Source organism: Andrena cerasifolii, chromosome 6 (genome assembly GCF_050908995.1).
Source record: "Andrena cerasifolii isolate SP2316 chromosome 6, iyAndCera1_principal, whole genome shotgun sequence".
Taxonomy (NCBI): Eukaryota; Metazoa; Arthropoda; class Insecta; order Hymenoptera; family Andrenidae; genus Andrena; species Andrena cerasifolii.
In genome coordinates this window covers 3,361,436-3,388,106 of record NC_135123.1, presented here as the reverse complement: position 1 = coordinate 3,388,106, position 26,671 = coordinate 3,361,436, and the positions used below count along the sequence as shown (strand labels likewise).

The 26,671-nt window shown below is 37.3% G+C and overlaps 1 protein-coding gene across 3 annotated transcripts in view; it reads left to right on the top strand.

Moving 5' to 3' along the window:
• The window catches only part of LOC143369734 (uncharacterized), a 167,250-nt gene extending 141,684 nt beyond the window's left edge, over positions 1 to 25,566 (top strand). For 2 of the 3 annotated variants that reach the window (XM_076814058.1, XM_076814060.1), the window contains exons 5-9: positions 10,467 to 10,689; positions 16,599 to 16,795; positions 17,666 to 17,883; positions 19,556 to 19,859; positions 22,406 to 25,566. In XM_076814058.1, coding sequence (XP_076670173.1) covers positions 10,467 to 10,689; positions 16,599 to 16,795; positions 17,666 to 17,883; positions 19,556 to 19,859; positions 22,406 to 22,971 — 1,508 coding nt within the window. In that variant the 3' untranslated portion in view covers positions 22,972 to 25,566. The remainder of the gene's footprint in view (positions 1 to 10,466; positions 10,690 to 16,598; positions 16,796 to 17,665; positions 17,884 to 19,555; positions 19,860 to 22,405) is intronic. The other variant, XM_076814061.1, reaches the window with a different exon arrangement.
• The last annotated feature ends 1,105 nt before the right edge of the window (positions 25,567 to 26,671 follow it).

Below are 26,671 nucleotides of genomic sequence, written 5' to 3'. Positions count from 1 at the left end.
TTATTGTTAACCAAAAAGCTTCGGGGGCCGCCTCTCCTTCCTTCCACCCGTTCTTTGCGGCTAGCTTTCTTCTTTCCTTGCTTTAACTTCGCCCCGATGACTTCACTTTTTTCCACGAAGCAGACGGAAGCAAATGGAGAATGTCTGACCACGACGAGGATAGAAAGTTTGGACGGCGCGACCAGACAAGGAGAATTCGTGAGGAAAGAGAGATAGCGTTGCGGTTACCTGTACTTTCCTTATTCGTTTAATCATAAACGGCTGTCTGCTTCCATGGGTATTCTCTCCTTGTATAATGAAAACTACATGAAATGTACGTACATATTAAGTTGTCCAATAAGTTCGTGTCTCACAAGGGGAGGACACCATGTGGTAGACACCCATTTTGAAAATAAGTAAATAGGTGTCCGAGCGTTTTTGCCAATGGGCGTTATTAATAGAGATATTTACATGGAAATTATTAAAAATTTCATAGTGGCCGTGGGGTTTTAAGGGGTAAAAATTCCACACTACCCTGGCGTTCAAGGGAGATTCCCTTCTGGAGTCGTTGGGGTGCCTTTTGAAGATCTCTCCACGTTAAAAAAAACTTTATAAATTTTTTTTATAAATTTTTTTAAAAATTTTTTTATAAATTTAAAAATTTTTTTTTTTTTAAAATTTGTTTTAAATTTTTTTTAACTTGGGGAAATCTTCAAAAGGCTCCCTGACTCCTTCAGAGGGGAATCCCCCGAGGCGCAAGGGTAGTGTGGGATTTTTACCCACTAAAACCCCACGGCCACTATGAAATTTTTAATAATTTACTTAAATATTTACTATTGGCTGAAACGCTCGGACACCTATTTACTGATTTTCGACCTAGATCCAACGTGCCAAGGCTCATCAAAATCGGTGTCTACCACATGGTGTCCTCCCCGTGTCAGTTTTGTTCCTCGAACATTTGAACACAGAAATAACTGAATGTTGGCTTCATGTTCGTACCACTGTTTCCCTATTTTACTACGATGAAGTTTTCCTTGTTTGCTATTTGTGCCAAATTGATAAGCACGAACATTTCCGACACCTTCTGTTATTCGAGTTTAAACTGCTCAAAACAAACAGATGTGTCATTTATAGAGAAGAATCCTCCTGAAGGTTTACAGGCTTCAAGAACGGCAATTTCGATCTCTGCAATGAAGATCGATTGGAAGCTTTAATCCTGGGGGATCCTCATTAAATAACCCACGAATTAGCTGATAAAATGCGCTGCTCCTCGCAGACAATACTCAATCATCTGAAGCCAATGGGAAAGGTTAAAAAATCCTTGTTTAATACTAAAAAAACGGTACGAACTTATGGGACAGTCGTAATATATCCGTATTAAGTGTGTGCATGTGATTACTTTTGACATCATTAAAGAAATAAAGAAATTAATAAGAAATAGTTTGGATGCGGGTGAGTCATATGAGCGCATGGTATTTCTTTGGCCAAAAATAAATCGAAAATGTGGAATAACATTTGTTTGTATGAGCCTCCATTTTTGGGAAATTCGGTTTTGGAAATATTTGAGGAATGCACGCACCGAACCAAAAATCAGCAGAATTTACCAGTAAATATGGTAGAACTGCCAGTGGCATTCTATAACTTTCTTCGTATAGAGTTTTATGAGTAATAGTACTCCGTAGGTACAGGTACCTAGCCCATCATATGCGCAATAAATCTTCCGTTGGGTAAAGATCTGGTTTGGCAAATAATGTAATGAGGTCGTTCATTGGTGCTATCCATTGGCTTTTACGTTCAGAATGATTGCAAAGGATCCAAACCCAGTCACAATTCGGTCAAGAAATAGTCGATTATTCTAGTGAAACGTAACGAGCGCAAAGTTCATTCTTTACAGAGTTTTAAGTACCCACCGACCACGCTAGTATGTAGTAAAATTATTTAGCCCTTCTACTAATTCTTATTCAACGCGGGTCTTCTTTAATCATACATTTTTACCAAACCGAGATACGATGCGAAATTACTTCTGAGATGACGTAATTTATTAAAATTATATGGATCTACGTAAAAAAAAACGAAGTTGACATAAAAATCGTTACAAGTAACAATCTTAGGGTACTTTTAAGGGGTTATGCCTACCTGCATGGTCTGAAAACTCAAGTATTTTCGGGATTTTTTTTTTTTAAATTTAAAGAAGTTTTTAAATAAACGGTTGTATATTCGAAAGTATATATTTTAAAGTTCTTGTAGTTTTTTTTTGCAATGCGATATGTAAATAAATAATGGAATTATAAGCGATCTTCCGGCAGCGTTTTTTTTATTACGGTGATCACTGTAGCTTTGACCTGGTTCAACAGAAATAAAACATTCGACCAAGTTTAGTTAGTGTATTAGATTATCTTGTCCTTAATCGTGGCTTTTTCGTTTTCGTTGCGCAGTTTTTATTTTACAGATGAAGAATGATGAAACATGAGCGCGATTCTGTGGTGAAAATCGATACTTTTGCTATGAGAAGCCGCTATTTTGTAGCAAATTAATATTTTCGGATAATGAACGATCAAGGACAAGATAATCCAATATACTAACTAAATTCCCGCGAATTCTTTATTTCAGATGAACTAGGTTAGAATTAGAGTGGTCACCACAAACTACCGAAAAAAAAATCGCTGCCGGGAGATCGCTGATATTTTTTTTATTCATTTATATTTTCCATCGGAAAAATTACCACAAGTAGATTAACATGTACACTTTCGAATACATACAAGTTTATTTAAAAAACTCTTCAAGTTTGTTAAAAAAAAAATCCCGAAAATACTTGTGTTTTCAGACCTTGCAGGTAGGCATAACCCCTTAAGGAAACATTTTTTGAGAATTCAATTGTTTGTTCCCTGCATATCTGCAATTAAATTATTGAAGGTCTGTTGGGATGTCGATTGGGATTAGTGACAGTAGCTATAGGTGAACAAAAACGTAATGCTTCATCTTTGGCTTGAGTTTTAATACTTAAGAAAGTATGGGGCTCGGGGTGATTGCGTTGTATAAATAGCTTTGGTCTAATGAAGATATATTATTATTAGTATTGAGTCATGCTGATCACAATCTTTGGTCGAAGAGTCGAGTACAAAGTCGTTTCCAATGGTCAGACGGTAGATGAGATGAAAAGTGATGAAGCATCTGGTAAACGGACCGAAGGAAGATCTCAGGTACTAACGTACACATGGCCTAACCCACAATTCCCTTTACTATCCAAATCTTGCTTCAACAGCCTCTTCCCTACTTGGCAAAGTGAAGTTTCTTCATTGCGATCTTCGAATTTCAACATCCTAGGATCCCAATTATCAACTACGCATAGGGTGTCAAAATATGGTACAGAAGCACAGATGAAATAAAAATCTGCGCACAGAACTTTTCGTTTTTCCTTTGATTAGTCCAGAAAATTTTCAAACGTGCTGTGGTACATAGACTACACTTTTAACAATTAGCTAAATAATTGCGTGCACACACTTACAGTGTTACTGGTAAGATCTTTGCTTTGGAAGCGTTGACCTGCCTCAGTTTTATCAATCTAATGAACCATACTGGGACAAACGACACAACAAATGTTGGTGTATTCAGTTTCATGGAATTTAACGAATGCTTCAAGCTTCTGCACCGCTTTGTGCCTACATCTACCCTTCCCAAATGCGAGGAAAAGATGATTGCAAACAAGGGCGGCGAGGACCCTGGAGGCGACGCGAAGAGAGGGAACTCGGAATGACAAAAATGGACTTTCTGGGAGATGGAGGAGCCCGAACTTTTTTTCCTCCTCCACTCATTCGTTTTCTCTTACTTCGTCGTCGCCCTTCTACCTCCCTCCATCCAGGCTCGTCGGAGTCCTTCGGGTTAGCGTCTCCTCTGGAGTTCAAATATACAAAATGAAATATGAAATAATGGTTCGTGCCTTGTGGCTGGCTGAAGGCACGGGCGCACCCATATCTACGCCCCCATGCGCCTATGTACCTATACGTGCCCCGTTGTATGTACGCCGATCTCGTGTACATATGTACACCACCATATACATCCGCTTCGCTGAAGTTTTTCGTTCTTGTCGTGAACATCTTACGTTCGTATTAACCCTTATCCTTGCTTAATGATATTCCAGCCTACCATCCTGGCATATTGAACGCAACTAAGGCAGATTCCAGCGTCGTCCCCAGTCGGCCAAGCCCTCCTGTAATTCGTATCTACGCTCCCTGCCGGACCGTCTTTCCGCTTCCTCCGAGTACCTACGGCCAATTAGGGATCAGCATCGCGTAGGATGAATTAAGACTATCGGTGATTTTCAGAGTTGATTCCGTGAGCTGGGGGATTCTGCATCAGGTACAACTGAAGTTGGTTTTGTACCAATTCCAATGATTCCTCAGCTCGGCACTTTTATCTCGTACCTACGGTGGTGACTAAAGGAAAGCTGGAGATTAGTATTTTTATGTAAGATATTCTATTTTATCTGATCCACCTGAATACTGCTGATATACCAATAGCGGTGTCAACCAAAGGTTTGGATGAAAGTGGGAGTGTTTAAAGGGTCGAGGGGGGCATTACACAATGCGCAGGACTTTTGGCACAGTTGGAGACGTGTCTAGCATGTGCAAGTCGCCGGCAGTTTTTCGAATGAAATTACACGTGTGCTTTAGACTCTTGTGTAGCAATGCGGCATTCTAGCTTCAGGGAAGACAGGAACAATGATCTGATTTAATGGTGATGTATTCAAAATCATTTGTAAATTAATACACTAGGTTCCACGATACCACATACCGAATAGATTGTTCTTAACCATCCAGAGGTCGCGCAAGGAGTTTGCCTCCTGGTGCCGCTTGTAGGCGAAGAGGTGGTAAGGTAAATGTCCCAATTAGCGACCCTATATGATCTACGCGCACGTTCTAACATATTTACATGTTAAAAGTATTTATTGCAGTCACTCATTAGTAGCCTAGCATATGGCTGGCTCTTTTCCAGGATGAAAAAGGCCCATTTTTCATGATGAAATTGTTCGAATATAATTATTAATAATAAGTATATTATTTTTTTTTTTACCTATTTTTGACCTTCAATTCTCTCTTCGCCGCAAACAGTGACCTATGTCGGACCGTGTCATTGATCGGGACATGCAATCTAATGTCCCAATTAATGAGTGGATCGGAAAAGGATATTTATAAAATAATTAGTACGCGCGAAAGAAAATAATTTGCAACAGTTTTAATGCTATGACCAGATTTGGTAGCTTCCAAAGCATTTTCCAATTGTTGTTGCGAATAGTTTTTACGTCGGTTATATTCTTTAGTCTTTACTAAGTAGCTATCTTTACTTATTGAGGTTATGGTGCAAACTGACAAACACGTAAGATGGAAACATGACATGGCATTATTGACCCCCATAATTATTATGAAATTAATAAAAAAATCAAAGCAATTTTTTTAAATAGTAAATTTACAATTATTTTTTAACTTATTCGAATATTGATTTCTTACATTAATATACTCGTGTAAGAAATACTTAATAACTATAATTTGGCCGTTTTTAAGTTCGGTAACAAGAAACTACTTTTTCACGGCTTTGTAGCTGACACACTTGAAAACATTTATTAATTACTTAATTATATGTTATGATGTACATTAGCGAAACCGTCAGCAAGATACTTTGAATATTCACGAATCGAATTCAATACTTTTAACGCTCGTTTCGAACTGAAAAAATTCATATTTAAATATAAAGGATAAAGTGTCAATAATTGGGACTGGGTCCCTAATTGGGACATTTACCTTAATATGGACCACCTTTTTGTTTTACAGAAAATAATTGCATCAACAATCATGAGTAGTGTTAAGTGACATATTTTTTATCACGCATTATTAGTACTTAGGACACAAAATAAAATCGTTGAAAGAGTACAAGTTTGGGTTTTAACACAATGCAAACATGGGTTTTCGAAAACGAGGTGGAAATATAAAACAGATATAAAAATTTTATTCTTTGTTACTATAAGCTTTTTATTAATTAAACAATCTTTGCTTTTTAAGTGTAAAACAAAAAAAAAATACTTTAGAAATGAAAATACAATATATATTTTGTAAGTCAAGAGGAAAAACTGAATTTAAATTGTATTCATGTTCTTTGTGAACAGAAGTAGCAAATAAATTGTTCAATTTCACAACGCAATATTAACACTATTATCAGCGAGAAATCGTGTGTATTGTGTAATGAGCTCCAAGCATTGTACCTTTCATCTGAAATGTTTTTTCACTTCGCTAATGTTGGGCGACGCAGATTTCGTGCAAGCCTTCAGGTTATTACGCAAAAAGTTTAGGAATATATGTATAATACAAAATTATTCTGCAAATACAGGGAATCTTCTTTACTTGTGAATTCAACTATGTAGAAACTAATCACATATGTATGTATGTACCTGCGTCGTACAGTTTGACTTATTTCATTTATGTCACATTTAGGGATTATACAAAAACCGACTTCTGAAAAACGAGTTTTCGAATTCCACTGTTCCCAAAAAACCGATTGAACCGTTTTTCGAATTTTCACAAAAAAATATTAAAATAGTAAATAAATACTTGAATTTATTTTAAAAAATTTAAATTTCCTTAATATTATGGAATTTCAAAAATATAACAAAATAAAATATACCCTACCTATAAAGATCCAAAGAAAAAAAATTGTAATAACTAAAATCCGTACAAAATATAAATCTTTTAAAAGGTGGTACCCAATTATAAATCTTGATTGCATTTAGTATTTTTTTTCGGAAAATATGAACTCATGAAGAGTAGTTTTACAGTAAACTGTTACCTATTACAATATGCTTGTGTCCGAGGCGATTTCAAGTCAAAATGTTAACGTTTTTAATTAAATAATTAATTAATTTCTGCATATTAATTCTAGTACATAAAACCGGTTTTTTAAATTTAAAACCGGTTTTCGAATTTCACAAATTCATAAATAAAAACCGGTTTTTAAACCCAGTTTTTTAAATCCGACATACCTTAGTCAGATTATCAATGCGGAGATAATTATATGACACAATAACATTGATAAATAAATAAATAATCACTGTGTGTCAACAGGACTAACAATGAGAAAGACACCTACTTCAAATAAACACAGCTTTTGTGACAATCTGGATTTCATGAAATATGTATACAATACCATGGCTTTTGTAAAGTATAATATACATTTATTTCTTGGTGCAAGTGATTATTATGCGCCATGCTAGTTTCAAAATTTACCACAGAGGCGCTAGTTGCGAAAATATGAAGACTGCTTGAGTTTTTGTCACAATTCTTTAAGGAACTTTAATAAAGATTTTAAGATATTTCATAAATTTTGTTTGATTCTTAAAACACTGTACTTTAACATAAAAATTACAAAGTTAAAAAAAAATATTCCGAAACCGTGTTTTTTTACATTTCAATTTTGGGTATTTTTGACTCGGTAGCGACAACCTGTGTTACAATATGGGGTGCGCCTCCCGCCGGGTTAACGATGTGACAAAAAGTGTAAAATTCATTTGGAGAATGTAGAAATTATTCTACTCGAGTGTCGTTAAAAATAGTCAAAATAAGGTCGTGTTTGGTCTCGCTTATTATTATCTAATATCCTTGCCTTACTGTTCATTATTATCCGCTGACAAGTACACGACTAGTGGTAAATGATCTGCCACTGTTCTTTCTTTTATACTTATGCTTTCCATTCTACCCTTTGTTTCCTCTTATTCCGACACGTTATTTTTCCCTCCTCGTTTTTTTTATACTTTTGTTTATTTTGTTCCATTCCCATTATTCTATTTCCCTTAACCTTCCCCTGCTGTGGCTGATAATTATTTTATCTTCTGATCTGCTTTTTATCGCATCTTTTCATTCCGCCATATGATGATCACTTTTCTGCGATCCTTGCAGTGAAGCCCCTGCTCCTCCCGCCATTAAAAGGTTTTCTACTTTCCTTCTAGAATTTTTTATCTGATTTCATTCGTCAATTTTATTAGTCACTTTTATAAATCGCTGAGAGTTGATTGGCCGGTATTATTCTAATTTACTGTAAGGTAAATGTACCAATAACTTTAATAAAATTTAAATGGAACTTTTTTTCATTCATAAAGATTTTGTTGTTTCTCATCAGTATTTACATAACAATTTTTTTTTTATATTTAACGTAAAATAAACAAGAATATTTGTGCGTCTAAATGTACCAATACATAGCCAACGTCACGCGATTGACCTAACGTCCCAATTTTCATGTCCCAGTACCTAGCCATAGGTTTTATAATCGCGTAAAAATTATTTTAAAAACTGTTTCTCTGTCTTAAATGGAAATACCCGTTAACCCTTAACTGGTATACTGTTTTTGGCAAACGTGACTGGTACACTGGGGTCGTGGCAGACCCCAAATAAAAAGGGACACAGAAATTTGTAAATTCGACCCTAGAGCAACCACTATGAATATTTTCATCTTAGGTAATGTATAAAATAATAGAAGCGTAGAAAGTTAAACTATTATTATAAAATTAATTAGAAACTCAGTTTACCAACTTAGACAACTGAAAATTGTACATCGAACTTTGGGTGCTTGGGGTCACGAGCGACCCCAGGATACCAGTTAAGGGTTAAGGAAAATTAAGAAGTACAGAAATATACAATTATTGTATAAATAACCATAATAAACAGATTAGACAATAAAAGTAAAAACATTTTATTTATCTTACAAGTAATACAATTTTGTTTTATATATATTATTACAATTATATCTTGATAATTTATTAAATATACTTAATTGTTTTTCTTTTTTTATTATCTTCTTTTTTCGGCTATTAATTTTTCAATTTCATTGTTAAGGTTTTTCTTTTCCTCGACAATAGCTTTTTTTTCTTCAACTATTTTTCTTTGCTTCATCTCTAAGTCTTTTTCTTTCTTGTATTTCCATTTGTTTTCTTAGTTTCTCCTCCTGGATTTGAATGTGATGCACCTGCCATTCTTCACACGTTAATATCGTAGAGATCCTATTTGATTTTTTAGCTTTTTATTTGGAATTGCATTAAGCCAAATCAGAACACTTTATACTATTAAAAAATACCCATGATTATACACTAGTACAAGTCTTTGAGTATACTAAATCGCGACTTGCCTTATACATGGACGCTTGGTTAGTAATTGGGTCAGACACGAATATTATGTCCCGATATATAGCCACGTATTTTTTACATAAAATACAATCTAAATGCGTAATACCGCGTTAACTACTTGCTTTAAATAGTTTTAGGATTCCATAAGTTATTCGTTCATATAAAGAAACCCAATATTACACTAATTATTCGCTTAACCAACACCGCTTACTCCTTAGCAAATTCTGAAGAATCTAGCAAAATTCGTCATGCGTCTTTACTGTGAGATTTCAAACAATTTTTTAAGTGTTTTAACCATAATATTTATCAAAATCATTTTTAGTGTATGAAGTTTAAGGATTATAAAACACAAATTAATTAATATATTGTGCCTGATTGTTATACACAGCTTAATAATAATTAATATCTGCATCAGTGGCCATGCATTGGTACATTTACCTCACCTACTTCCTATTCCCACCGTTTCGATCTCTTTCATCTTGTGTTCCGGAATGCCTTTTTATTTCCATTAGAACAAATAATTCAATGCATTTTAAGAATTGCGCAACTTTATCTTCGACGTCGCCGAGGTTCTAAAAGCCCATACCATTTTACGTTCTTTCAATGCTACGCTGTTGATAATATTTCGCTCCTTCTGTTCTGCTTCTTCATCCACATCGCGCACTGCCCAACTGTGAAAAGAAGTATTCCTTTCTTCACTATCAGCCTCCACTGTTTTTAGATTCACCGCACATCAGTGAAGAGTTCGTTTGCGTCTTAATGTATTCCTTCCATCCCCAATTCATGAATTTAAGGAGACTTCCGTGCCGCAAATTTTTTTGTCCAACTCTTCCTTCTGACTAGCTAAAGGTGTTCCGTTTACCAACCAATTTGCAATCCATTTCAACTAACGCTCTTTTAGCTCTTGCGGTTTCCCCCATCACATGTTTATTCTTTTATATTTCCCTTTCTTTAATTGTTTATTTACTTGTATTACTATTACTCTCAAACCTCACGAGTCTGAAAGCCCCCAATGGGTCAACGTGAGGTATCACATTACAAGGCGAACACTAAGCTGCAATATCCGCAAGAAATGGATATAAAAACAGTTCTCATCACGTGCGAATGGAAAGAAAACATTGCCGCTATTTATTCTCGCTTATACATACGTTAGCACACTACTAATACAGTTTTTCTTAACTTCCACGCTGCTTTCTGACTTCAGGAACGTTGGTAAGCATTCTCCTACCGCAGCTATTCGCCGTAGCATTCGGGTGGAACGTAACACTGTGTTGTTGAAAATTTTTGAAACGCTCGCCCACTAACGGACAGACTGCCTGCATTTCAGGAAAGAAATGGCGAGGCTTGACCCCGCAGGACAGAAGGCCGTACGTCGAGGAAGCCGAGAGGCTGAGGGTCATACACATGCAAGAACATCCGAACTACAAGTACAGACCACGGCGTAGGAAACACGCGAAACGGCCCCCAGGGGCACCCTCCTCTCCACCGTCCACGACCAACACCATGGGCAATAGGTCCAATCCTGCCGGTACCCCGATTCATCATTCCATGTAAGTCGATATCTTCTCTCGGTTCGTATCGATTTTTCAAGATCATCTGGCCACGACCGGTGAATTAATCGCAGCTACGAGGTGTACGCTTGGACGAGGAGCTAGCGAAACCGATATACGGATTAGTTGTTCGGGCCTCGCGATAATGCTGATTTTGTAGAGGTATTATAGGATTTGTGAATGCGATAATAGCATTATGTAATTGGCTAGGATAGCTAGGTGTAAAGAGAAATTACCGGAGGAAATTAAATATGGGAAAATAAGATCCTTACACTGCACAGTGGTCTGCAGAGCGGCGTTGCCAAAATTCAAATAATACTTATGTCGATTTCTTTCCACACATATTTTGATCTATTACGACTATTTATACTAATTGAGGGCTCGGATGCAATAAGGGGACTAGCGCTCGAAAATGGGAAAAATTATTGTCCAAACGTTAAGGAATATTGGAAAATTAAATGTTGTTAAACTGTATTTTAAAAAATATAGCGTTGTAAAGCTCGCCACGACACACATTTTTTCTATTTACAGTTTTTTTATCCAATCATTAGTATTCGAGATAAAAATTATAAATAAAAGAAATTTCTTCGATCAAAATTATTATTTCTTTAAACATAAATTGCGATAACTTGAGTAAATATTAACGGATCGTTATGAGACTTAAAACATTACTTCGGAAAACTCTAGTGAAGCCGTAGAAGGTATGCACAAAACCCTTATGTTAAAAAATGTAATAATATTTAATTTAAAAGTAATACTGGACATAACCCATGTCTTTCAACGTTCGCCGTTAAAAAGTATGGAGGGAATTTTTAGGTGCATATAACTTGCAGCGACTAAGTTTTTTCTTAATATACAAGGAAGTTTTTCACCAATTTTCACACTGATCAATAAATAATTATAGAAGATATGACGATATATATAAATCCCGCGCGGCACTATTCTCACTATTATATGATTATATATTACAAAAAATATTGCGATAAAAAAAAAATAAATAAATAAAGAAGAAAAGATAAGCAAAAAGAAAATGAGAAAGGAAAGATAGGAAGAGAAAAAAAAAATTTATAAAAGAACAGAATATTGTAAACACAACAGTGTAAATATTGTAAATATTGCGTGTAAATACTATAATAAAAATCTTACTAAATATTTCGAAAATAATATCGCAATATTTTTTTTGTAATAAATAATCATATAATAGTGAGAACGTCATGTCTCTGCAGTGTGACGCGATTGTACGCAGTTGCTGACTGTTGAAGCCGCGCGGGATTTATATATATCGTCATATCTTCTATAATTATTTATTAATCAGTGTGAAAATTGGTGAAAAACTTCCTTGTATATTAAGAAAAAACTTTGTCGCTGCAAGTTATATGTACCTCAAAATTCCCTCGATACTTTTTAACGGCGAACGTTGAAAGACATGGGTTATGTCCAGTATTACTTTTAAATTAAATATTATTACATTTTTTAACATAAGGGTTTTGTGCATACATTTCACGGTTTCGCTAGAGTTTTCTGAGTTTTATGTTTCAAGTTTCATAACGATCCGTTAATATTTACTCAAGTTATCGCAATTTATGTTTAAAGAAATAATAATTTTGATCGAAGAAATTTCTTTTGTTTATAATTTTTATCTCGAATACTAATGATTGGATAAAAAAACTGTAAATAGAAAAAATGTGTGTCGTGGCGATCTTTACAACTTTATATTTTTTAAAATACAGTTTAACAACATTTAATTTTCCAATATTTCTTAACGTTTGGACAATAATTTTTTCCATTTTCGAGCGCTAGTCCCCTTATTGCATCCGAGCCCTCAATTGTGATGTAATACGATTATTTACAGTGAATTATTAAAAGAATAGTAATTGTTACTGTGCACAAAAGAATGAAATATCACGGCAAAATTCTAGACATGTTTATGGCTATTTTGTAAGTCAAAATTAATTGCTTTTATAATAAAATTCGATTACATTTAGTTAAGTTAGCATTTTTGGAAAAGTAGACAATATTGAAAAAATAGAAAAAGAACGTAAAACGAAAGTACGGGTAAAGAAGTAAGACGAAAACTGATTGATAAATATAGCTGAAATATACATATAAATGCCTGATTATTATACGTCTTCTGAATCCAATTCTAAATTATTTAAATGCCTAAGTATGGGCAATGTTTCTTCATTATCTTCATCTGAATCCTCATCACCGTCAGTCGTTTCTTCGAAAGATGAAGTTGAAGAACTTGATGTCGATGCTTTTTCTTCGATAGATGGAGAACGCAGCAACGATATAACTTCTTCTGTTATATACATATATAACTAAATTTTAATTTAGAGAATTTATACTGTAATATATAAAATCAAATGAAAACTTCAAACTGCAAGGGATGGTTCACTGTGCGCATTCGGTAAAAGACTAATCCGAGGAGGCAGAAAGACACTTCGAACGAGGCAATATCCAGTGTTTATACGAATTAATACTAACAGAAGATAAGGTCCACGCAATGAAAGCGTTTCAGATTTCCCTGAACCTCCTCAGGCGCCTTTCAAGTGGTTGCATAGGGACACGCGTTCAGAACGCCAAAACTCCTCGCGCGACGGATTTTAAAATCCCTATAGAGCCAAAGGTTGCAGAAAGTTGCACTTAAAATTTACGTGATCTGAACAGCCATTGTCTAAGCTTTCATATAAAATAGGTCCGATGTGTATCACTTCTAATCATTTTTTTAAGAGCCTTCTCAAAGTGGAAATAGTTATAAATTTTACATTGTTTATACACGCATTACGAAATGCTTATAACACGTATAAATAACTAAAATATATTTACTTACCTACATACTGGTGTAATACAAACCCATATTTTATTGTTCTATAATGAGTAATTACAACAATTAGTTTCACTTAAAATTTCATGATTTACACTTTATAACACTATATCTGATTATAGAATTGCCTGAAATATATAATATCATTGGAGTTTGAAGGTTTCGGGGGTTATCAATACATAGGGGAAAAAAATTTCTGTAAACATTGAAGTTGAAAAATTCACTTTTGGCCACAAAACGCCGCTTTCCAGACCACTGTGCACTGAAGCGTAGGTACCAGTAGTTGACCATGTATCAGTAGCTGACAAGTTTTCAGAAAAACGTGAAAAATAAGGTTTTCAGAACTGTGGGTATTAGGAGCCGCGGCGCGCTGTTGAAAAGAGATAGTTGCACTTCTATAAACCTTATTGTTCACGTTTTCTGAAAAATTTTCAACTACTCATAGGGTAAAGGACCCAATTACCGACACCTAACCAATCACTGTCACCTTAAGCTATCTTACTTAAAATAACGAATAAATAAACGTTGTAAAGTCATACGCAAAAAGAATTATGTAATTCAACCTATAATCTATACTATAGATTATATACTATAGTTTATTTATTCGTTATTTTAAGTAAAATAGCTTAAGGTGACAGTAAGTGGTTAGGTGTCGGTAATTGGGTTCTATACCCTACATGGTCAACTACTGGTACCTTTACCCTTAGACCATATATACTTATAGACACGGCTTCAGATAACTGCCTTGACGCAAAGATTAAATCATCTACGTGACGTCACATGTGGGCAAAGTAATGATGGAAGTTACAGCGATGTATAAATATTTCCGAAAGTGCGATTTAATCATTGTCTTTGCAATTCTTTATACACCATGTTTGCACCTTTATTAAATAATTATTCAAAAATTATTCACAGAAAAAGATATAACCTCACTTGTATACATGGTATGAGGTACTATCCACCATTTTGAATTATCTTTTGCCCACAAGTGACGTCACTTTTGCCCGTTATCTTTGCTTCACTATGACTCGCGGCTTCATATAGAGCAGGCCGTGTCTATAGGTGTATATGGTCTAAGCCTTTACCCTACTGAAATGAATTTCTTCTCCTTGAAATATGGGGTGTGACAGTTACGACTGCAGATACATACCTAGTGGTAGTAGTGCCTACAGCCGCGAATGAGATGATGTTCAAAACATTTTTATACAAAATATTTAGCGACTGCATGTCCATTCGATTAACAAGGGAAGTGCGCGAATCGGTCAGGTCGCGGTCGTCGATTTTGATGGAACTTGATCCACTGGTAGAATCCGTCACCCAAGTTAATGAATATAACATACTTAAGGTCAGACACTCAATAATTTTTAAAAATATTTGCATTTCAAGTTCTAACGCTACGAAGAATAGAATTCACGGTGACGGATTGACATGAATCAATTTGGTATAATGATGCCGCATAAGTTTGTCACGCGGTAAACTAGGCTTTGATTTCCATTACCTACTGCTTAATTTCTTTTCTCCTTTTTCCGTTCTTTTCCATGTACCTATAAAAACAATTGTATTTCGGAATCACGGATCACATGGGAAATGTTAAATAAATTTTATTACATACATATAGGGGAGACCGGGGATAGTTTGGACAATTTTTTGTTAATAGTCTTTAGCGGGCCGGTGAGATGCCTTACGGCTATAAATTGTACACCGTTCGATAGCTCAGAATGTGCGCTATTCGTTTGAACCTGAGAAACGGGCCTCGCATTCCCTAGTATTACTTTGAGATGAAAAAAGTTCAGAGATGCATATTGTCCAAAGTATCCCCATTGGTTGGGTTACATTGGACATAGCACGGGGATAGTTTGGGCAGATGGAAATAAATGATAATGAATAGTCCAATGAATATATAATTTATTTAAAATGAGAAATAAATAAGAAATAATGAAGTTTAAAATTTTTACAAGGTTTGCTTACAGCAGTTGGAGCCTGTTAGGTAAAATAGGGATTGCTTTGGACAGACTTGGCGACTGCCCAATGCATTCCCAAGTCTGTCCAATGTAACCCCTCATATCAAATCAAAACAAAATTGTTGGGTATTAGGTTTTTGGAAAAACGTATTCGCCTCGTGTTCGGTAAAGAGATATCACTTTTAGATTTCACTTTTTTCTGTGCGCAAATATATATATATATATATATATATATAAGTACAGGTATATAGTCTGTTTGATCACACAGGGATTTCTGGATTTTTAACCTTTAACTTTTTTTCACAACGCTTCTTATTTTTACTTTTACACTCTTACGGTTCACCAACGGAAGTGAAGTCACGCTCGCGTTTCGCCGGGCCGGTGCCCTTGTTCTAGAACATTCCCGCGACCCGCAGCGCACTCTATTTTTAACGCGCGAAGTCTGAAATTGTTCAGCGCTGCTGTCGCTTCCAACAAAAATGATTCGTGCCTTTCCTCAAAAAGGATACTTTGATTTTTGCATAGCATTACTTTCTTCTAAACACATTCAGCAATGCCTAAAAAAAGTTACAATAAAATTCTTCCATAATGAAGTATCCGAATCGCAACGAAAAGTAGATGAAAATATTATACAGTAACATAGAAGAATTGAAAAGTGTGACTTACCTTGTCATTCGCGAATGCAACACGCCATATTGAATATCAGTTGATTTGGTGTGTACATAGGCACAAACTACAAAAACAATTGCAGTAATCATGACACTATGGAGGCAATTTTAAAACTGTCCAATGTACCCCCGTGTCCAAACTACCCCCGGTCTCCCCTACCTATTTGTATAAAAATAATCTTTTAAAAAATTCAAATTAAAGATGAAACATTGTTTTTCATTCGTCTATACTGTTACTAATGCATGTTTGCTCAATGTATTAGCGTGTCTAAGAAAATAACGCAAAATTGAAGTACTCGAAAGACAATATTTCATTGCTTGTTTAAAGTTTAACGTGCAAATGGCCCTGACAGTCTTAACTGCGATGGTAAAGGAGATATGTATATACTTGCAATTGTTTTTTTTTTCTTTTTTTTAGAGAAATTATGAGGTGTGATTTGATATTCGTTTAAGGTCTAAAATGGACAGTTACCAAGGTATTCCACAGATTCCGTGGGGTGGTCATTCGCCGATCTCATCCTTGTATCATCAGCAACAGCAACAAGGTATCCAGGAGTACAAATCAGAGAATAATTCATTGTACGGTAGTCCCTATACGCCTATAATTCACACGCCGGAAATATCTCCAGTTGCCAGTCCTGAGCCTGATGGTAAGACTTCGTGCGCCTCGTACTGATTAGCATTCGAACAGATGTAGGATTTTAGAAAATAAAAGTCTCCAACTGTAGTGTAATTTTCAGAAATGATCTGTTTGTTTATCGTATTACAATATTAAGTTCATACATATTTCTGCACGCAACTAAATACACAGTTAGAGATTTTAGTAGAATAATACAGATTGCTATTCACTTCCATGTAACTGAAGAATTAAAGTCGTTTTCAGATATATTGGCTGGTGAGTTTCGTGAGGGGTATTCTCCCACCACACCGTTTGCCTGCCTCGATGCTCCTTTTCTCTACGTTCTCACTCTCTCTCGGGCTAGGCCTGCTCGTCGCGCGGTGGGGATTCGGTGCCCGTGGGGTCACCACTTCTCGTTTCTTTCTTGCTCTCGTACCATCTCGCTCTCGCCTCCGCAGAACAAGAGCGAGTCAGAAGTGGTGGGGATAGCGCCAAGCTCCTGACGTGTAGGCCAAACCGAGTTCTTAGCGTAGAAATACATACATCAGAATAGGTGTGCGTTAGCTCCGAAAAAATTCAGGAGCTTTATTGGTCAGAACATTAATTCTTTCTCGATAGCTTCATCTCGTATTTGTTTGCGCATAGCTTTGTAACGCATGCAACTACTACGCTAAGAATAAACAACAGCCACACGGTTTCGTTCAGGCCGAGTCGAGCACCGTTCCCATTACCCCACCATACCCTTCGGGGGCCCAGCAACTTCAACTGCCAATCCACGATCGTCAGGTGGTGGTGGCTGATTTCTCCTCGCGCGCTGCTCGCGAAACCGAACTCACCGGCCAATATATCTGAAAAGGACTTTAGGTGGTGTTTAAATTATTGAAGGATTAATATCAATCAGGTGACGGAACGCATTTGCCATCCACCCAGAATCCAGATCCTGAACGCGATCTAATGGAGAGTACATCGAAGCAGCATGGCGAACTGACGGAGCAAACGAAACGGTATACCTTCATGAATACCGATAATCAGCTCCACACGGTCCATACTGGTGCTACTAACATATCGTCGGGTCAGAATTCTGGTGTATACACGGATACTCTGACTTATAAGAAATCGGTGAGTAACGTATGTGCACATGAAGATAAGCTAATCTACTCAACACTCTACACAAACCATCGGTACGTCACTAAAGTGCCACACTCCAATTTTGATGAAATGAAACTCGCGAGACACTCGGCACAACTGAGGCTCGTCAAATACATGTGTTCGTACAGTATGTGGACATTTGAACAATCGCGAGCACGCACGGCGAGCATGCTGGTCAGAGTATGGGAGTCTTTAACCCAGCGCTGTCCAGCGTAGGGAGCCCCTCACGCGCCTGCTTCCCCTTCCAATCTTTCTCTCGCACAGCGTGCCTTCCGTTGTCAAGGAGACCGCGCGGGGCTAAGAAGGCTGCCATGACGGGCTAGCCGGGCTAGCGGCTGGTCTGTTATGGTCGCCTGTTTAGCGTCACGCGGTATCCCTGACAACGCGGACGAGAGTGGGAGAACCCCAAGCTCCCGCGGGAGCGACCTTGGACAGCTCTGCTTTAACCGTTCGTTAGTCCTACATAACTTTATCGAGCATGCCCGCCAAGGATGCTTGTAGACGCAGTTCGTAGAGCGATCGCCGATCACGTTTGACCGTGTGTGGGGCCTACTCAATTAACCGGCTGCTCAGAATTTCTTGAATCAAATGCAATTTCACTACCGATTTCATTTGTTCGAAGGGTCAAAATTACGAACTGTAAGGCCATTTTTCGAAGTGATTCCATCTGATCTCGAGATTAAAAATAGAATGATTCAAATCGTCTATAGACGACATCTGTCCACACATGTATAGAAATCAGAGTACGGTATTAATCCACAAATCACTCCACACACACGTAACATTTTTCTTTACCAGGGTACTCTACTGATTGTATTAATAACAACGTATCACACGAACATAGGTCCGCAAATGTTACCTATACTAGTTGTAGCATTTTAAAGTCGACCTATGTGAGTGGTGCAAGTATTTAAGACAGGCCCCTTAAATTCGGTCAGTCATTTCCCAGCGATCGCTTCTGCCAAGAAAGTTTTACTTAACCCACTCCGAGCAAACATTCGAAGATACATGTATACAGAACGTATCCCTCCCCTAGCATTTGAAAACTAGGACGTTTGTGCGGTTTACCACGAAAAGTAGCATGTTCCGTTTGTAGTAATGTAAAGCAGCACATTTGGATGGTTGGCTATGAAGCATCGAGTGCGTCAACTTAAATACCGAAGCGATTTTTATTTAGTACTTTAGGTCGATAATTTATCAAACATTAAATTACCGTACCTATATTATGTAGATTAAAATCTTCATATGTGTTTCCTTGTGGAGATTAGATGGAGTTATCATTTATTAAACAAGATTTTAAAAAGTTGAATTCTTCGATGCAAAATGCACTTCAACAATTTAAACTGACCACGCGCCAAAACGTGATAGGTACTAGCTACTGCAGTATAATCCAAAACATTGCTGTTTTTCGCAAGGAAAAGGAAACATGCTAATTTCCATAACGCCCGTCGAATTATGAATGCCAAAGATATAGCATTTTACTTAAATAAATGCCGTAACTCTGCTACCTCGAAACATAGAATTTTAAGAAAAATATGTTCTTTGTTATGGCGTTTGTCTGTTTTAGGTTGTAGTGTCAACTGACTCGTCCAACACTTATTGTATTGTATAAGGTTCAGTTGGGGTTTTTAATGTATTTCAGGTGAGTTACTTGAACTTCGAGAGACAACCATCTAGCATAGCGGCGGTGGGTATTGCAAATGGTATGATGGTGTCATGTAACAAATTGCGTTCTGGATTCGAGAACGTTGGCTCTGTTACGGGCACTTTTTATCCGCCGGTCGCATCCCCGCACGATCAATCGTTGCAGCACTATGCCAATACTCAGTCCTCGAAGACTGCCAACTATTCGATGCAGTCTACCGTTGAAGGCAACTATAATCCTGTCCAGTGTGCCAATCGACAGCAGTCCATGGGAATTCGTGGAGCCACTGAAGGTTGTTCTGGTAATATTTCATTTATTTTTGCCTATGTTGGGATGTCACGCTTGGACAGGTTCCAGTGATTAAGAATATGTACACGGCTACAGAACACTATGTATTTACCCCGATTATTCATTTCTCGGCATTCGTTGTTTTTCTTACTATCCTGATATTTCATCACGGGGATAATTATTCACAAACTTAAATTTGCTCACTGTACCATGCATTACGAACTTCAAAGTTTCTGTAGCACAATTTTTTACTCAGGACTTTCTTGTGAAATTTCAGGCTATAATCACAGGGATTGCCAAACGTAACACGTTCATTACGCACATATGTTCGTATCGGATTCTTTCGTACGTTAACGAAACTTATTACGGGTGTGCGGGTACCCGAAATTACGGGACCCGATTTGCAGTTCGGTAGTCGATTTTCTTGCTTAAAAATTCTTACATCTGATCACACTGCAAAATCACAACTTAAAAGTTTGGGTCTCGGATACCCGATAAATTTTAAGTTGTGATTTTGCAGTGTGATCAGATGTAAGAATTTCTAAGCAAGAAAATCGGGTCCCGCAATTTCGGGTACCCGCACACCCCTAAACTTATACATTTTTCTCGATCATTTTTCACGATTCTTCTACGGTCATGATACTTATCATTTATACTTTCTGATTATATAAGAAATTGTATAGGCTACATGAGTTCCACTCACACCCAAGGTGGATTAGTAAAGTTGACTCCCGCATCGAATATGGAAGCAAGCCAAGTGACTACACACTTTTACTTCCATGTTTATTTTTAAAAAAAAAGTCAATGTACCTAATCAGGAATTAGCATGTAAACTCTTATGATGCTCCCAGAGTCTAATACATCCTGTCGCGCAGGTTATACCATGTAGGTTTGGCATTGCACATAGGGGAGAGCGGGGACAAAAGCAACATTTTTTACATTTGGCCTAGCCTACAATTACCTTTTATAGATATAAAAATGACAATTATGCCTTAAGATAGTATGTTTCTTGGCCTATCATTTGAGCCCAGATTCAGCCTTACGTGATAAGTAGTCAAAGAGTTATGGCAGTTTTCCTCAGTGACTGTCATTGTCACTTTTGTGCTGCAGGGGTAGGACGAAAGTAACATACGATGGGGGCGAAAGTAACACTAATTATTTTGAGGAGAATTAAGTAAAACACTTCTTCCAACGCAAAATAGAATTTTTTATTATAAAAAAAAACGCTAGAAAAAAACATTTAAATACAAATGAATTTTAAATAACGAAAGGTAGAAAGCATAACCAGCTTCGGACATTTCTTTAGTATTGTGTATTTAGTTAAATAATAGGTATTAAATTTTATATACTCCGAAATAAAATTATGACATACGTAGTGAAGATCACCCATGCTGAAAGACTGCTTTGCAGCATAAGGAACTGCTTCCATAAGCTGCAGACCTATGACAGAAGCAACTGTGATAATGATTCCTTATCGGGTACACTACCCCCTTATCGCTAAAACCATAAAGTAGCTAAAATACAAACTAAATGTTTGGAAAGAATAAATTGCTACAAAATTATTAGTTTTCGAATATCTTCTTTTTTTAAAATTGTCAAAGTGCTCGTTATATCGCTATAACTTTGCCGAGAAGCAACACAGCTAAAATATTTACAAAAAAACAGCTGAAAGTAGAGATTCCACGCTCTCAAGCGATATTTTAACGATATCGACACGACCATTTTTGCGGGAGTTATGACCATGTGAACTTGCCCCTATATTTCGGATTCGTAGAGGTGATCCCTTAACTCTTTTGTCGAGTGTATCAGCGATGTAGTTATGTACTCGTAGAGTTGAAAAGCATTTCTCCTACTCTCTCTGAGTTAGACCCTTACCCTTTGGAAAAACAGCAAGAGTCGTGCTCATCTCGATGCGTGGCTCAAGTTTTTATGCACCGCTAATCGTAAAATTCTAATTGGGACGTCCAGAAGTGCGAGTTCCCTCTCTACATCCTAATAGCGATTGACATGTCGTAGATCTATGAACACATCAGGGTCAGTACGGATTTTTAGACAGTTTATAAACTCAACAGTAGCGAATTGACTTTTCCCAAATTATGGACAGGCTTGTGCAGGGAATAAGCAAATTTCAAGAAACTGCCCAAAATCCGTCATTGGTATTCTTACGCCTCCACCATTACTGATAACCCTCCAAGGACATCTTATAGGGAAGAGTTAGTGTTTTCGTTTCAGTTTAGTCTAATTTAAAAACTCACAAATCTATTACCGCTAGAAACGAATAGCATCGGTAGCAGCCATCTGCTAACGTTGAGAAGAAGTCCAGATTCTTACCTCATAAGGTCGATGAAGAACGTTAAATTCTCACGTATTATGTCGTGCAGGAACACCGATTTTCCACCTCCAACCTTTGTACTTTTAAATTCGACGAACTTGTTTCATCTGGTTAAAATTTCGAGTATTAGCTACACCAGCCGCAAAATCCTCGCGAATGATCAAATATTTAATGTTTCGAAGACAGTAATGCAACTCTACTCTACCTGCAACTGATTTATCTTTCAGGTGTATCGCATCGGTATCAAATGACACATCATCAAGAGTACCAAACAGAAAGTGTTGGTAGCACGGGACAACAGCATTCGATACTAGGGCACATGGACCCCGGCATGACTGCGGAGGATGATCAGCAGCAAACGCTGCAACTAGAAAAATACTTCAAATACGCGCATCCAAGCAGCATAGCCCACACCAGCCTGTCCTCGCAAAATCTGCTAGACAGCAATCACAATTACGCCAGCGATCTGCGCTACTATACCCCGCAGCAGACGCAGATGAATTCTCAATGTATTGTTGATGATCAAAGTAAAGACACACGGTGCTCTAACGTCAATATCGGTCACGCGATGGAGCAGTATCATCAGAGTATGGATGTCACGAAGTATCCGGAACATCCGTCGCAGCAGCAGCAACAGCAGCAGCAGCAGCAGCAGCAGCAGCAGCAGCAGCAGCAACAGCAGCAACAGCAACCTCAATCACAGCAATCTCAGAGCATGGAGCATGCGTCGAAAGCGGACGACGACTTCAGTGTAATACTTGCCGACGTGCGCAAAACATGTTACAGTAGCTAGTGTTCTCTTTAGACATTCCTTGATACTGTGGTATCCTATGCCTGTAGTACCAAGAATGTTAGGCATATACCTAGTAATGTTTGCGATAAATCCGGTGCTTATACACATTGTATACTTCGTATACACTTCCGATACTGATGCTCATTAATCGTAGTCCACTGTGGCATTTGAATGGCGACAATGCTACAGTGAATTTAATCTTTCGAAAGATGTTCCCGGGAAATCTTCTCACAGTCTGTATGGCTAGCAGACGGCAAGACGAATACAGATTTTTTAACTTTCAGATGGATATTATACGCAATATGTTGATTTATATCGCTGTTATCGTTATGTTCAACAACGGATTCGCTGAGGCCAACGACGTTATTGTTGAGCTACTTGTATCCACCTAAGCACTCGTGGTACTGCATGGCAGTGCATATTTAGAACGTACCAGCATGTTTCACTGCGAAAATAGATCGTTCGAACGATTTCCGTAGGGAATTAAATGCACCGTGTTTCTCAGCGATTAATTTTATGTCACTAGGCTTTTCCATTCACTTGAGATCTTAAAAAGGAAATCCAGCTTCTTACTAGATGTGTGATCGCTGGATCATTTTATTTATAATATTTGTCTCGAAACGGATAGACTTAATAAATATTAAAAAAAAAACAACAAGATATACAGGTATATCTAAATAGATGACGTATAAAATAATTTCTAACGATAAGGAATAGGAGATTTTAAAAAAAAATGTGTAATTTCTTCGAAGTCTCAAGGCCACATTATGTTCAATAGACACAATACTACACTTTTGCTCCTGCGCCATAAAAGTGTAAGAGATAGCAAATGGAAAAGGCTCTTAAAAAAAATAAAAATAATTACAAAATAATAAAATCAGTTAATTAATTAAAAAGTTTGGAGACGTCCGTTTTTTATCATCCTAGCGATAATGTAAATCTATCAAAACGAATGATTGCTTATAGTCTTACACAATCATTCGGTCGTTATACGACAAAGAACTTGTAGGTAGGAGTAAAAGGTGCAAATTTCAAGTCCTGGATTATACGAATTAGATTTTAAATCGCTTATTTTCGATAGATCCATTAAATTAATGTTTTTTTAATATATCTGTAGTACCGAAAGTGAAAGAATATGAAGTAACATCCGGGTAATCTTGAAAATTGAAAACAAACTTTATTCTATATTTTTTACTTATTCTTTTACACAAAATCATCACTCTTCCGCTTGTAGGTACTACCAGATAGGAAACATCCTGCATAAAATGATGAAGAGAAACCTTGTTACATTTTCTTCTATTTCTTACCCCGTTTCACACATACACGGAATCCGTTTATACGGCACAGTGTTCACGGTAAGAAATGCGAAGATCATACAGAAGTCTTCCGTCTATACTGCGACGGCAAGTGTGAAAGATCTCATATGATCTTCGCTCCTTTTACCGTATAAACGGTGCCGTGCCGTGATTGTGTGAAACGGGGCTTACCATGTAACAACTAAATATTTTACACGTCGCTTATCTAGATACATTCATACAGGATGTTCTCAAATACGGCATACAATTTGAGATGATTCCTTATAAAAAAAATTAATAAAATAATATATAATAAAACGTTTTTCTATGAACCGTTTTGGAAAAATAGTCTGAATATGCGCGAAGTACGCGTGTATTAAAATCATGTCAGTACAGTGACTCTCGTTATGGATGTTTATCGTTTCTGTTTGCATTACATATATAGAGTTGGCAGTTTATGACGAAAGATGTTTCTCTAGCAAAAATGCTGAAGGAGGCGTAAATCACGATTTGAGTAGCTCTATCAGTTCCGGTTTTTCAAACATTTTTAAACAATTGTATTTAAGAATAACTCTAGAAAAATATCGAAATTGATGAACATATCCATTCCAAGTTCGATTACGGTTTTAATATCATTTCTGTTATCTGTTTCAGCGTCGTTCCTTACAAGAGGAAGATGCCAAATATATGTGGTGTTTGCATATGTGATCCATCTGATATGTGTGTATTCTGTAGTACAGTGTTGTGTTTCCCGGATTATGCGAAAAGATTTCGGATTGAAAGTTTTCAGTAATCCGAAGCGGGGGAAGTAGTTAGCACCTAATAAATGGACACTTGTCAGGATTCTCGCATGTGCGTTCTAATCTCAGTTTCGAAACGATTCCAAGTTTTTCAATACTGTAAAGATTTGAATCGGTTCGAATTCTTAATCGAAATAAGAATTTCTTGAAAGTCTTGATAGGTCTTGAATAGAAGTGTGCGGATCGTGTATAAACAGTCATGTACAACTGGATGCCCAGCGGGCTGCGTTTTCAAGAGCAACAGCATGGCCAAAGAGCGTCTTAAAGCGCTGAGCCACGCCGTCATGAGCAACAGTGCCGTGGTAGGCAGCTAGCAACGAGTTAACCTCTGATCAACATCACCTCTGATCAGACTCCAGCTTAGTGATGGGATCCGAAGCACTTCGAAGCGCTTCGAATCTATTTATATGACGAAAACTTCGAACCACTTCGAACATGATTTGAAGCTTAAAACTCTTGAAAGTCTTGATAGGTCTTGAAAGTCTTGAAAGTCTTGGAAGTCTTAACAGTCTTGGAAGTCTTGAAAGTCTTGGAAGTCTTGAAAGTCTTGGAAGTCTTGAAAGTCTTGAAAGTCTTGGAAGTCTTGAAAGTCTTGGAAGTCTTGAAAGTCTTGGAAGTCTTGAAAGTCTTGGAAGTCTTGAAAGTCTTGGAAGTCTTGAAAGTCTTGGAAGTCTTGGAAGTCTTGAAAGTCTTGGAAGTCTTGAAAGTCTTGGAAGTCTTGGAAGTCTTGGAAGTCTTGAAAGTCTTGGAAGTCTTGAAAGTCTTGGAAGTCTTGAAAGTCTTGGAAGTCTTGGAAGTCTTGAAAGTCTTGGAAGTCTTGAAAGTCTTGAAAGTCTTGGAAGTCTTGAAAGTCTTGGAAGTCTTGAAAGTCTTGGAAGTCTTGAAAGTCTTGGAAGTCTTGAAAGTCTTGGAAGTCTTGAAAGTCGTGGAAGTCTTGAAAGTCTTGGAAGTCTTGAAAGTCTTGGAAGTCTTGAAAGTCTTGGAAGTCTTGAAAGTCTTGGAAGTCTTGAAAGTCTTGGAAGTCTTGAAAGTCTTGGAAGTCTTGAAAGTCTTGGAAGTCTTGATAGTCTTGAAAATGACCATCTGGTTGCCAAAGACTAGCCAGGTTGATCGGCCAGAGCAGGCCTGTCCAACTTTTGCTGCTGCCCTCGAAGAGAAGCCGCGGGTGGTTGCGAGCGAAGGCAAGAACGACGGCAACGGGCGGTAGCCGTAAAAGAGTGGAGATAGTGGCGTTCACAGATTCCCCCATCAAGAAGACCTTTCGCTCTTGGGCCTGGTTCGGTGTCTCCGAGAGCGAAGAGCAACTTGCGGCTGCTCGTGCGAGCAAATCCCCGGACATGCCTGGGCCAGAGGGTCTCGCCAGGGTCGCGGTTTATGACTGTATTGACCCGTGAGTCGGTGGTGGGCGTACATAGGGGTCCGAAACCTACCAAGACTTTGAAGCAAGAGTTTCAAGACTTCTAAAACAATCAAGACTTCCAAGACTTTCCAAGGCTCATCAAAATCGGTGTCTAGCTCATGGTGTCCTCCCCTTGTAAGTGGGGCATGTGTATTATCTAGTGTTAGATATACCTATGTATGTATGCAGTACATTGTAATATCTGC